The 14,486-nt window shown below is 39.4% G+C and overlaps 2 protein-coding genes across 2 annotated transcripts in view; one reads left to right on the forward strand and one right to left on the reverse strand.

Moving 5' to 3' along the window:
* CFAP54 (cilia and flagella associated protein 54) overlaps positions 1–108 on the reverse strand; it is a 122,437-nt gene extending 122,329 nt beyond the window's left edge. The window contains exon 1 of the mRNA XM_030960822.1: positions 78–108. Within this exon, the coding sequence (XP_030816682.1) occupies positions 78–108 (31 nt within the window). The remainder of the gene's footprint in view (positions 1–77) is intronic.
* An 882-nt stretch (positions 109–990) lies between these two features.
* The window catches only part of CDK17 (cyclin dependent kinase 17), a 91,163-nt gene continuing 77,667 nt past the window's right edge, over positions 991–14,486 (forward strand). Inside the window, exon 1 of the mRNA XM_030960913.1 lies at positions 991–1,443. The gene's annotated coding sequence lies outside the window, so the exon portion shown is untranslated. The remainder of the gene's footprint in view (positions 1,444–14,486) is intronic.

Consider the following 14,486-nt stretch of genomic DNA (forward strand, 5'->3'; position numbering starts at 1 on the left):
GCAGGTAGGCAGCAAGGGTCAGCAGATGTCCAAAGGGAAAAAAGCAAGCCATTTTCCAAATTCTGGCCCATGTGTACCTATGTCCTGGTACTTTACGTTCAAAACCATGTCGCTAAAATCAGCTCAGATTTGGCCTTCCTGGCAGATCGTGTTCTTTGTGTGATGGAAATGTGAAAAAACAGTACAGAACAGCTGGCTTTCACCTAGCTAGCTTTCGCCTTCTAGGTCTCGTTCAGTGACACACAAAGCCTACGAAATTTAGGGCTGGAAAGGGCTGAGAAGTGAGGAAACACAGACTGGATCACTTTGAGGGGAGAAAGATTCTAAGCGCAGGAAGGCAGCTGGTTGGCGCTGTCAGAGCGATCACAAGGAGGACAAGGGCACTGATGAATGCAGGAGACAAAGGAAAGAAAACACCACAAGATATACAGAAAACATGAGCTAGAAATTTATCTAAAGAGACACCCGGCTTCCCTTAACTTCGGTTATTAACGTGCCAGCCGTAGGAAGGGGGAGCAGGGGGATACCTTAGAGATGAACTAAATCGCTCTGCAAACCCAAGTGGAAACGCTGCCAAGGAACGGGTAAAAATGAAGCGAGCAAATGCCCCTTTTCTACCCTGCCCTAGGCGAAGCGGCTCGGGGAGACCCTTCGGACGGCTAGCAAGGCCCCGGGGCGCCTTCCCGGGAGCCTCTGCCGATGAGACCCACTTCCTCCCGCGGGAGGAGGCGGCCGCGCAGGGCCGCTGGAGGATCGACGAACGGCAGCAGCGCCCCACTCGGCTCGGCGCGGCCGGGCTCCCCCGCAGCGGGAAGGGCGGCCCAGAAAAGCGCTGCGGCAGCCCCCGCTCCCCGCGCCGCCGCTCGGGGCATTCCCCGCGCTCCGCCCTGACCCCCCCGCTCCCCGCGCAGCCGCCGGCTCACCCGGGGCCGCCTCGGCCGCCAGGTGTCGCCGGAGCACGGGCGTCCCCGCGGCCCCTCCTGCGCCCGGAGCCGGCGGGGCTGGCTCAGTGCGAGCGGGCGGAGGCGTCAGCCCGCAGCGGGGACGCGCAGCCCAGCCCGGCTCGCCTCGGCTCGCCCCTTCCTCGCACACCCCCGCTGCCCGGCTGGGCTCGGCTGACGCTCTCGGCACCGCCAGCGGCCAGCCGGGCGGCTCCCGAGCACGGCCTGCGGCTGCTCTCCGGTGGCGGCGGCGGGGAGCCGCGGCGAGGAGAAAGCTGCTGCTGCGGCGGCGGCGGCGGGGGGAGCAGCCATGTTGGAGCGCGGAATAAAGTGACTTTCCTTGGGGAGGGAGCGCGGCCGGCGGTCCGGTGAAGGCTCTCGGGCGGCAAGGGAAGGGGGGGTTCGGCTCCCGGCGGCCGGATACCGCTCCTAGGCGGAGGAGAAGGGGAAGGAGAAGGGGCAAAGGAACCGCCCCCGGACCCGCGAAGCTCCGGCGCTGCTGGTGAGTTGTGGCTGCTCATTGTCTCCCGGCCCAGGGGTGCGGGTCCGGCTCGCGGCGGGGTGTTGGCTCTCGGCCTGCGGTGCGTGGGACGTCGCGGGGGGTGAGGTGACAGCGGGGCCCCGGAGCAGGGGGGAAGTGATGGTGGTCGTGGGAGAGCGCCCCGCGAGAAGGCCAGGGGCTGCCCAGAGAGCCCCGGGCGCGGGGAGCGCCGCTCGGCGCCCCCGGGCAGGGTCGGGCCGGGCTGCGGGGGATTTCCGCTGCCCGGTGGCGGCTGGGAGCGGCTGCGCGGGGCCAGGGGGCAGCTCCGAGAGGCTGAGCCCTCTGCGAGGGGAGCCGAACGAAGCCGGGCCGAGGGGTGAGCCGGGGATGGCAGCCACTGAGCACTGCCGGATTTTTTGGTGATCCTGCGTTCGTCACCGTCCTTTCCCCACCGCCTCCTCCTCTTCAAGCGAGGCAGCGTTCTCCTGACAGCTCTTCTGCTCGCAGCCTCCGCACGTATGACACATCGCTCCTATTGCAGGTCTCCCCCCACACGCGCACCCAAAATATGTAGGTTTCAGTGCGTGGCATAAGAGTTCTTCTGCTCTGAGCTTTGACTTAGAAGGTGACAGGATACGTGAACATTGTCTGACCCTGAACTTCTGTGAACTCCTCCTTCCCCTTCCTTGCTCAGATATGTAATGGCTTGAGACCAGTGAGAGCAAAATGGTTCTCTCGAAAAGACGGGGAAAATCAGGTGGGATCATGTATATTTTACATTTCTTGCAAATTTGTTACGCCCACTCGTGCCAATACCATGTTCATATGAGTGGATTAGCTGTTGCGCTAGAAGAATGTTGACCTTGATCCCCTTTGTCTCTCCTGCAACAATTTTGGTAGCTGGCTCTAGTTGTTTTAAACTCATTGCTGTCTTTGGCACTTTGCTAGTGGTCGTTAATAGTGTCATGGTGTTCTGAGCAAAATTCGGCTGACTTATAATACAAACCCAGTAATTTAAAAAGCATCCGTTTCCTTTTTTTTTTTAATTTTGGTGAATATTTTCTGTTCTTTTGTAATTTAACAGAAGATCAATAGCAACATTCTTGTAGGTATCACGATGTAGCTACAAGAGCAAGCCGGGTTTGACGTTCTTCCATTACTTCTCTCCCCCCTGCTTTTTTATTGTATTAATTGAGCTGGAAACTATATCACCAAAGGTTAAATACTAAGAAAACATTTATGAAATTAGACTTAGTACCAAATTCAGATTTGTTATTCGTATTAGAATTGGGGAAAAAAGGAAGTAGGTGATCTGGTATTTTATGTGCTTAAGATGTTAAAGAAATTGCCATATTGCTTTGTTATAAGAATTCTGTATATTCACACACAGCTCTTGTTATTTACATCTGCACTTCTGTAAGTGACATGAGAGAGGCTTGTTTTGAATAATTAATGTAGAAGTAACAGATATGAAAACATAAAATCACATGTTTGAATACATGGTGAAAATTTTCCTTTAAAATTGTTTGTGCTTGAAAGAACAAACTGAATTTAATTCTCCAACATAGACAAACCATTATAATGTTAACTTGGCATTAAAAGGGCCACTTAAATTGGAAAGATGAAAGCTTTTTTTTTTTTCCCTGGCATAATTTAAATACTGCTTTGACAATAATGAGTCTGACTTACAAAAATCTTTAGGAAGGATAACGCAGTGAGGTTCATACCTTTTATTTGCATACTGTGCTGTGTAGCTGTGTGTTTACCCAGGATGGAGCTGTACACAAATCATGAGGTGGGTTCTGCCTACATCCGTACTGAAGAGTTTGCAAATTAAAGCCCATGTTGTCTGAAGCAAATTATAGTTTGAATGTGGGGAGTCATTTATTTTAGGCTTGGCTAAGAATGCAGTGCATTAATTGATCTTTTTAATATGTAAAATGCCACTAGCATTTAGTGAAATACCTAATTTATAATTGCAAATATAATTTAAATTGAGAAACAGATCATAGCTGTATATTTCCCCTGAATGGCTCTGGCTTCAATTTCTGCCTAACACTGCAATGTGTAAATACGGTATAGCTTATGACAGGGATGTTAAGATGCTCAGTCTGCATGTGTTACTGTTGCGATATGGAGCTCTTACAGTAAAAGGATGCAGAATTTTTTGAATGGCCTAGTAACATACAAATCTTGTAATTTCTTAAATGACTACCTGCTGCTAGGAAAAAAAAAAAGAATGTTATACTCATCTTAATAAGTTTCTGTCCAGCAGTATATTCGAGTAATTGCACCTAAGAAGTGCAGTTGGGAAAGGCTTTGTTGAAGTCTGGTTCATTGAACAGTCAACATTAAAATCTTTCCAAGAGTTTGCTCTTGACCCTCTTTTCATCTTAAGTGGAAGGTGTTGATATTCTACATACAAATCAGTTTTTATTTTTTGTCCAAGAAAGTAAACGAGCTCTATTTTAAAAAGTTGTATATACTAGTTGTGTATTTGTTGAATGCATTATATGTTACAATGTGAAAATGGGCAAGATCATGTTTAAAAATCAAGCTCAGTTATTATAAAGCTTTTCTGGCATGGGCTAGAAACTCACTAAATGTGGCTTACAGTTCTTAAGTTACAAATATCTTAACTTTTTAGCTGCATGCTTTCTAATGCTTACTCTTTTTATTTCTGCAGCAAGCCTTGTATAGCTATTGAGGGAACTGGACACCACTGTAATGGTCGCAGTTCAGAATTTTATATAATACACTACAACTTCAGCATGTAAAAATGCTTTTAAAATGCCAAGTGTTTACATGACAGTTATGGTTCACATCTAAAGAACAAACTAAACCAGTGTATTGTTAGCCATCACTGCCTTATTTTGCAATGCACATAATTATAGCAATGGCTTTTGTCTTCTGAGTGTAAGAATTGGAATTTGGGGTTTTTTTTTGGTGCCTGCTCACACACTGATGTAGCAACATGGATGATAGAGGTAAAAGCATTTTATGTTTACTTATTTTAATCACTAGACAACAATTTGCTTTTTAAAAATAAGTCTAGGCCTAGCAGCCTTTTAAAACTTTCAGGATATTTTATATCCTGGTTTTTATTCCTTTTGGGCCCTGGTAATGTTTTTTCCCATGAAACAGGGCTTTCTCCAGTAACACCCACTAGTGGTATGGGATGTTTTTTTTTCCCGTGTATTTTGTGAAGAGTCATGATGCACTTTTGACAGCTTTTATTTGAAAAGGAGTGAAAGTTAATGCTTGTTTGGAAAAAAATGAATTTTTATAATTCTGTATTGAATACAAATTCATAGATACTCATTCTTTACTAACTCGATGGATTGGCAATTCTTCCAGATTTGTTGGTTTCCTGAACTTCTTTGAGCAGTGATGTCAGCTGTCAAGAGTTTAGTAGAACTGGCTAATTAGAACATGTACAAACAGCAGTTTAAACCACTGATAGTCACGAGGCATAAACAAGACCTGTACTTGAGCTGATTTGCCAACTTGGAGCATGAGAACATTGGGAAAGGAAACCAAAAGAGTTCTTTAGTTCTTTGATCATGTTATATGGAAAACAATGAGCATAATAAGTGCATAAATCAGGTAATTTGCAGTGGACCAGTTTTTGATACATCAGTCCTTGGGTAGTAAGGCTTTAGCCACATCCTTGGAGATCATTATACCCTGTACCTGGCTGTGTTATAAAGTACCATGGACACACTGATACTGGGAATGGTTGTAACTGTGCTTTACAGGATATTTGGGCTTTTGTGGTGTAGTGCTTGCTTTTAAAGGATTAGAAATGTCATTCACTAGGAAACATCAGTTTATCAGGGGTGCTATGCCTAAGCACAAGTGTCGGGAAAAAAAGAAATGTGATAAAGCAGCATTTGTCAATGCAGCAGCAGAAGAAACAGCTGTTGAGTCACATTTTAATTTTTCATGTAGTAAGACAGAATTAGGCAAAATGATGTTAAGAAGACTGAAAAATACCAACTTTATAACATTTTTAACTCAATACTGAAAAGGTTCTCTGAATTTCAGGACAATTTTCTGTTTGCTTATTTCAGTAGTACATAGCAAATGCAGTAAGCTGAAGGGCAGTTGTATCTTACGTTTTGATTATGACCTTTTTGTTTTCTTTTTTTATTTATAATCTCTGGAACAACTGGTTTTGCATATATTAAGATGATCAGGGCTGTGTTATTATACCAGAACAGAGAAGTGACATGTCTTTCAGTTGCACTCCTAGCTACAGTTCTTGCCTGTCTTTGATTTTAGGTTGAACTTCCGAGGTATTTTGCCTAAGCGAATGTTACTCTGTGCCCTCTAATCATATTTCATTTAATTATTATCTGTACCTCGTAATTGTACTCCATTCTCTGACTGCTGCTGTTTTTAAAGGTTTGGTAGAGTTTCACAATGGTCTCTGATTTTTAACATGTGCATTTTGTCAGCTTCAGTAAGAACACTTGGATGCTTTCAGTTTGTGTAAAAATTGTCAGAATCGTGACATTCTCTTCTTTGGTTAGTCGATTAGAGCATTTTGCAGGCATGTAGCTGTACTGAGACAGTAATACCATAGTCAACTGTCATAACCTGTGTAGTCTTTCAGAAATGTCTTTTCTCAAGTATTTCTGACTTCCTGTTCTTAAAATATGGAAGTGTCTTTGTTTGAATGTTGTTCAGGTATGTGCAAGGTGTCTTTATACAGCAGTCATTAAAGTTAATATTTCGTGAGGTTTGCAGTTACTTGGTGTTCTCTGAAATAAGTATCTTTGCAAAATATGGATTACTAAGAATTATCAAAGAATATTAGTAATCAGCAAAACCATTGTCCTGTAATTGAGAGAAAACTGTTTGGATTAAAAAGTTATGGTCTATAGGTTAGTTTACAAAAAACGTAAAGAAGCCAGTTTACAAAAATATAAAGAAATTGACCCTGAGGTCAATTAATATGAATGATAAGAAAGGCCAAAGTCTGTAATGAGGAAAGCCCATGCTGTTACCAACTATTACAATTAGGTGTATTTTAGGATGAAATTGTATTCTAAGAAAGCCATTAGCCAGTTAGAAAAGCTGAAGAAAATGTAAGAATTTGATATTCTTCGAATAAGTTGATGGTCATGAAATACTGCTGTATTCATAAGTAAACTAGCTGATAGTCATATGTGGTTCTCTGAGACATTTCCTAAGAGAACCTGAAGGTGTTAAACAACTGTCACTGAAGTTGTGAGCTAAGAGTTGTACAGGTTGGTAGGGCACTTTTCTGGAGCGGAAATGCTGGCCATATCTCTCAGTATGTCTCAGAACACTGAGAAATTACATGATTTTAGCACAACTGAGGTTTCTTTCAGTGGTTTTAGGAGCTAGTTATATGCACAGTAATGGATATTGGTAGAGCAGGAGGTTAAGCAAAGAAAACAACTGTTGCTCAGCATATATTTATAGAGGACCAATCTTGTGAAACTAACGTCTGGTTCTCTTGATAAGATTAAATACTTCACGTGGTATATTTTGATATTGCAGACAGGCGTCACTGAAACTTTTTACTTGGCTCTTACGTGGCATTTTGATTATGGCACTAAAATGATAGATCAAGTGACAATATATTAAATGGTTTAAAACCCAGTGGATAATGTGAATCAAGTGGTTACCTATAAATAGTTACTGTTATGTAACTGTGTGTGATGAGGGCTCCTCATCATCAAAGTGTCAAAGTACGTTGGTGAAGAAGCCCTGGGAAACCTGCTCAGTGTCAGCTGTTGGGCTGACTAATAATAAATAACTAATAAAGTGAAAGTCAGTGAAAATTGCCCATTATTCCTGTAGCTCCAGAAAACTGGAAAAACAATAGACACTGAAGAATGGGTCATTACAGGGATGGGTGCTTGGAAAAGTGGCAGCTTCCTGTTTGTTTGCTTTATGTGGAGTTTTATATCAGGCTTTAAAAGATTGTATACATGTATTAAATTTTAAAATAAAATAGTTATATTTGATAACTAAATTAAATATATGCAGCTATTAATATTAGCTTTTAGTTTGGGTATTTTTTCTGTAAAGGTTTGGAGTAGTTCCTCATGTATAATGCAGAACAGATAGTGAGTGTTGATCTGTATTCAGTATGTGGGGTTTAGGGAGAGCTTTTATTTTGAAAATATAGTAATCAATAATATAATTGGTAGTACACAGGAGGAGGAAAAACAGGAAAGAATAGATTACATGTTATTTCCATCAGTTTTCTGTATGTCTTGAAATGAAGTTGAGTTTCTTAGTGTAGCATTCATAAATCTTCTCTGTAGGCCAAAAAGATGTGGCTTTATATAATTTAACTGGTGAAAATTAAAAGGCATTTTTTTGGTCTGTCATTGGTTTATTGCCAGTGCGTCTTCCTCTGTCCTTTCTCTTTGTCAAGATCTGGTTGTCATAAACAGCAGCAGAGTACCAACATGTGCAGGGGGCTTGTTGCCTGCTTAGCTGCTATTTAGTCTTAAAGCTGTCTCATAAATATCATACTAAATGGTTCAAGCATCTGCTTGTAAAGCATGTGTCTATTTCATAATGCACCTTATTTATGTTTGCTCTGAAACCCAAATATAAAACTAAAGACTTCCAATATGACTATGAGAGACAAAGCTTGGGCTGCTGCTGCCCATGAATGACTTATTTGCTCCACAGAAGAGTTCAACCTGGCATAACTCTGGCGCTATCGCTCAAAGCTGCAGTGATTTTCCTCTTTGCTGGCTGCTGCTCTCATCCCCACATTCCTGCCTTTGTACCAGTAAGTGTCTTGTGACTCTGTCAGGGAGCTGGTACAGGTTACGTTGTGTGTTTGGCTTCAACTTTACTTTCATGTTTACAGGTAAATAATAGTCACTTTCTGCAGTATCAATGGAAAAACAGCAGTTTGTAATTATTTATTTTTTTAAATATCCTGAGCAGATGGGAGGGGAAACTTCCTGTGTACAGAGAGGAAAGGAGGTGCTCAGCTGCTAAATATATCAATCATATATGCTGCATTAAAGTCTTTTAAAAATCATGTTTAAAACAGCAGCTCAGAAACTTAATTTGCTACTGGGTAATAAGGCGCAGTGTGGAAACAATTACTGATCTATCTTATAAAATATATTCTTAATTTTTAGTATGGGTACATGTTTGAGGTGAGAGTTATGAAATGTAATAGGATTTTTGATGTGGAAATAATTAGTGTTGGATGAAAGACATCTAAGGAAACTAAAAATTACACTTTTTTCTTGCAAATAATATTTTAAAACTGAACTAAATAAGCTGAAAATGAACTACAGTAGGAGTTTGAAAATATTTGGAAGATGCAACAATAAAAAAATTACTTAACTATAGTATACATATTTTAAAATGGGCCTGGTAGTGGAGTTGTGCAGGGTTCTTGTTTTGTTTCTGAAGATTTGAACCTCGGGAGAGACGAGATCATTGGCATCACTGAAGCCACAGTTTGGATTTAAATCACTGAAATTTATAGTGAAATTTACAGACAGAGTGGTCTTGAGGATAATGACCTGTATAATACTCAGGAAAGCAATTTCAGAGGCAGTTCTAAAAATGTGAGATTTTCCATAATGTTTCATTACCTCTGTAAATGTGATTCAATAGGTTATGGCAAAGAAGAAAAATATTTTGAAGCTTATGCTATTTACCTTCAGGATTAAACAAGATAAACAGCTTAACAGTGTTCCCATTTGCACAAGTCACAGTATTTTTAAACCTGCTGCTTGTAATTCTGGGTTGTTTATCAGGGAATACAGTTAACCTAAATGTCTTTTGGAGGCTTGTTTCTGATACATCTCAGTATAATTCTGCAAAGCAAAAATGTTTGATCCATAAGCCAAAAAAGAGCTTTAAAACTTATTTAGTCAGAAGGTGGCCTTTGGTTATTAACCAGTCTTTTTTTTTTTTCTCTTGTGGGCTGCATGGGGGAAACAACATAATGGGGTATAGCAATTAGTTTCTTCAGTAGTTATATGCCTTTCTTCTTGAATTATGCAATTTTAGTATTTTAGAAGCAATACAAAGCAGATTGTAAGTTCTTTGAAGATACAGATTTGATATGCTTTGGTAGTCAGCTTAGTTTCTAATACTTAGTATTTTAAAATGTATTTGAGTATGGTTTTTGTATAAAATATAAAGTGTTCAGCGCTGTTAATTAAGTGTTCTGAACCTGCTTTCTTTAAAAGGGACTTTTTTTTTTAATTGTTCGTGGTGGTCTTATATAATAAGCTTTGGCTTCCTGGTATTTGTGAATATTTCTGGTAGTGGAAGAGGTAAACATTAATTGAAGGATTTAAGTCATTAGATGTTTGTCACTGTTTAAAGTTTAATTTGGGCATAGATGGATAGCTAGTGATCATTTTCACCTGTAGCTGCATCTTAATAAAATACCTATATTCTTAATCATCTGTTTCTAGCAGTGGGTAGATAAAACATGAATTTTTTTTTCAGTAAATAAATTATTCACATCTAAAATATGCATTATGCCAGACTGACTGATTTGCATTGTGCCTTTTAAAATAAATGTGTATCTCTGTAACCAATAGAGAGAAATAGGTTTAGAGGGTAATCCAGAGATCTTAATACAGAGCCACCCCTCTTTCCACATTTACCTTGGAGAGATCCCATCAGAACCATTTTTTTTGTATTACAGCATTACAGTTTGAGTTGAATTAAGCACTTATTTCCAAATCATTTCTGTTGCATCAGTGAACTGAAGAGGTTTTCACACTTGTCTGCATTACAAAGTTGATGGTGAAGAAAGAAGAGAGAGACTGGCTGGGGGATGGAGCCAAGCATTTTCTTCCTGCTGGTGGGAAACTGTAAGATGTCTCCAGCACTGGTATGCTCTCTTAAGTGCTTCAGGTGCCTAAAGATGATCAGTATCAATTCCCACCCCCTTCCGCCTCCCCCACTTATGCATTTAGGTCTTTCACTATGTAAGCAGTAAAACATGCAGATTTTTCTTTATTCATCACTCCTGCTTGCAAGTGTTTAGCATTTTAAAATTCTAGTCATGTGAGTAGTAGTGATAGTATATTTTAATATTGAAATAGGTTCCTGAATGAACTGTGTTCATGTTATGTCTTCTGGCAATTTCAGAAACTAGGATTGCAAGGAGAAATAAAAATTATCTGTTTTTTGCAGTAGGAGAACCTTGTTCTTTGAATATATGTGCTCTGTGATAAAGTAAGACAAGTGAAGATTTGAGCATATCTTACACCTGCAGTTGATGTTCATTCTTTTCTTTTTAATGATACTATACTGCATTAAGTTAATGGTAAATGTACATCTTTACATGATTGGATTGTCATATCTGCTTTTGGTAACTGGAATTGTATCTTAGTTCAGAGTTTGTTGTTTGTTTTGTGTTTTTACTTGAAAGATAGGATGTGAAATTTTCTTCTACTTAAATTTTGAGAATGATTTCCTTGGATTGGTTGACATTATTTGCCAAGTTCTATATGCTAGTTTAGAAAACTTGTTGAAGATATTTTAAAATGTAACTGCAACATGTTTTGTGTAGTGACATTAGTCATTTCTCATGAAAAGAAGTGCATCACTAGCTAAAAAAATACGTAGGGATGTGTTATGTCAATTTTTGGTTGTTTAATTTGAGGCATCTTTAAGATACTGATCTTAAGGGTATAGGTGCTGAGAATGCCTTGAAAATCAGCCTTAGTGGAGTTGTCTGCAGAGACCTGTCAATAGAAATAATAACCTGACAGTGTGTGAAAACCTAGTGGCATAGATTTTAGTAAATATTTCTAAGAAAAAACTGCAGGAGAAGCAAAGACAGTGTATGTATAAAATACTGCTAAGCCACCTTTATACTGACAGAATTGCCTAGTTTTTCCTGTTTCTATGGCTAGATGTTACCTTGCTCTCAGTCTGTTTATACCAATGTAAATGAATCTAACCTGGATTATTTCATCTACATTAATGCTTTATGTGTCAGTGTAGTTAATTGCATGGGGCCTCTTCAGTCATATCTCATATAGAATTAACATAATATGTAACTTCACTGCTTCCAGCCTGATGTGAAACACAGACTTGGAAAACAGCCCCGTTAACTGTCTTACATAGGGAATGTTTCCTCTTACCTGCATTTGATATGCAAGGCTTCCAATAGTAGGCTGTTAAAACCTACCCCAAAAGGTCTTTGTCACTGAAGGAGGAAAAAAGCCTGAACTGTCTGATAAAGCACAGGAAGCAAAATTGTTGACAGAGAAAATTCCTTTTCAGTATAGTCACTTTTATGAGAAGTGCCACTCCCCAAAGGTAATATATTTAACTGTTAGTGGATCCTCATGACATAATAGGTTTTTTTTTCTCTTATGATCAAAGGTTTGAAAGGGACTAAGAAAACCGCGTGGGTTAATTTTCTTCCAGATTTTTTTGTGGTGTTTGGCTGTGTTTCTTGTGCTATGTTCTAGTTTAAAACTGTTTGCCTCTCTGTGATCATAAGAGGCTCTGGAAAAATAACATGTTCTGTTTTGTGCAGAAGTGGGAGACATTTATGATGGTCTTCTCATTTGACTCCTGTCAAAGCTCCTTCTACAGTGTGCACAAGTCTTGCTTTTTCTGCTAGGTAGTAATATTCCAGTTGGATTGAGTTATCATGGCTCTTTATTGGAAAGTCTAGGAAGCTTTTTGATTAAGTAGTCTGAAATACAGAAAAGCGACACTATTTTACAGCATAGAGATACATCTTTTTTTAAATAATGTCCCTTTGCCCTCTTTGGATGAGTAGCTCTGTTGTGTTTTTGACCCAAACCTTAGGGTTAGCAGTGGTTTTGTTGGGTAGCAGAGGGGACAGAAGGTGTCAGAAGTGGGAATCAGGACCAAAAGAGAGCTTTTCAGGTAGGGCATGGTGTTCTGTGCACTCATCCAGAATTGGATATTACTGCAGTGTGTTCACCCAGGTTTTCCTTACTCTTTTCTGCGTTTTGATACATATGTTGCACAGAAATTTATTTACTTAAATAAATCCATGAGATTTGCCATACGAATTTGTATTGTTAAAATAAAGATGGAAACTTGTATCTTCTGATCAAGGAAAGCTGTGTGTGAAAACAGTACATGATTATCCTGTAAGATTACTTAATTCTGTATCATTTTGAAGTGCTACTTAGGGACAGTCTATCTATTACATTGAAGGGGGTTTTATCTTGAGTTTTGTTTTTTAAATGATGTTCTATCTTAACTGTTAATTTCAAACAAGCAAAAGGAGGAAATATGATGTATATTAATGTTAATTAAATTAATAGAAAAGAGAAAGGCAAATGGATAGAAAGACATTCTGACCTTGTAGAAAACCGAAAGTATTTAACATTACAGTAAGCATTAGTAGGCCTTTGTATGTTTCATGTAAGGAGTCTGAAAGTAACTCCAATAAATGTGACCGATTTTTGAATTTTGGATTATTGAAAATCCTATTTATGATGTATTTGGAAATGTTCTTACTGGAAAGGTGCAATGAAAGTTTCAGGTATTTCCTTAGTGAAACTTTCATGTATATTGAAAGGAGGAGCAATTTTATGCCTGGGTGAAATTTTTATAAGGCAAATGAGATGTAAAGAAAGGCAACCACATATTCTTCACACATGCAAGAGCATGTTCTGTCAGCAGTTTCTGCAGTTACTTTTGTTGCACACTTCATGATTAGTTAATGTGTGTTGGGCATGTTATAAATGCATGTCTGGCATATCAGAATATGATTTATACTGTGTAAATCATAAATACTTCATTCAGTATTTTCGCTGCTCATTACCCAGAATTGTCTAGCAGCACTTGAGAGAGTAAATGAATTCTCCTAAGACCTAAATGCTGTCATCAGCAATATCTCCATGTGTTTACATTCTCAGCTGCATGGACCACTCTTTGAAATTACCTGCTGTGTGAATAAAGAATATTAAAGTCTTTGTCATGCTAAAGTAGAAGTTTAATACAAGCACTAAATAAATTAAAAATTTTCTGAAAGAAATTGATGTCTCAGATTTCCAGTCTCGAAACAGCAGTATTAACCATCTAGTTGGGTTAAAGAGAAAGTATTTTTAAACCGCTTTTGGTCATTATTCAAAATTAATTGTTTATTTTAAAGGGAGAAGTGAACCTTCTTTGTATGAAATGGTGAACAATGCTAAAATTAACCTCATCTGTAGCATGTGACGTACTGTTTAACAAAATTATGCACCTTAATTTAGTATCGTTTAAGAGAATAGCAATGTCTGCTAGGTGTTTTTATTTATACAGTCAGATCTACATAAATAATCTGAATTAAAACCCAAGTTTGAGTCTTTGTCTCAAGAGGTTGTGCCTCTCTAGGAGTACAGGTACCTGGGAGTGATATTCCTATCCTGGAGGGTATGAGACTGACTGGGTCAGGGCATGGTGGGGACCAGGCTCTTTATAGCCTGGCTGTGTCACGGAGAGGGATGTGGCCACCATGGCTTCCCTTCTGTCATCTCATTTTATTATGTGAGTTATTTGCTGCAAAGCTCTTTCCTGTATATGCTCGTTGACCTAAGCACTAATGTGTCAGACTGCTGTTCATCAGACCTACACATTCCAAAAAATGGCACATTTTCAATTTGTCCTCCAAGATGCTCTGCAAAGTGCATGTAGTGTACTACAAAACAAAGGGAGATCCTTTGGTCTTCTAGTCGACTTGGTGATTAAATTAGGTAATTCTCACAGAGGATACTTTGACTCTGGTCATAAATGAAGTGAAAACCTGTTCATTACAAGCCTTATTAATAAGAAACATTTATTCTACCTTTAAACCTCATGCATAACCTCATCTTGTTTTAATAAATGTCAGCTAGTGCAATATATAATTAAACAGTTTTTAACCATTTCTCAATTATCATAATAAATTGTGAAATAAACTATGTCAGTCCTTTAAGTCATATCCAAAAAAGCTGGTTTTTGGGCTTATTTTGCTGTCTTAAGGAAATACATTCAATGAGAATTTTTACTGGTGGTTTGTAAAACATGGATTGCACAAGAAATTAAGCTTCAGTAGTGTATTGAGC

Source organism: Camarhynchus parvulus, chromosome 1A (genome assembly GCF_901933205.1).
Source record: "Camarhynchus parvulus chromosome 1A, STF_HiC, whole genome shotgun sequence".
NCBI classification, from domain to species: Eukaryota; Metazoa; Chordata; class Aves; order Passeriformes; family Thraupidae; genus Camarhynchus; species Camarhynchus parvulus.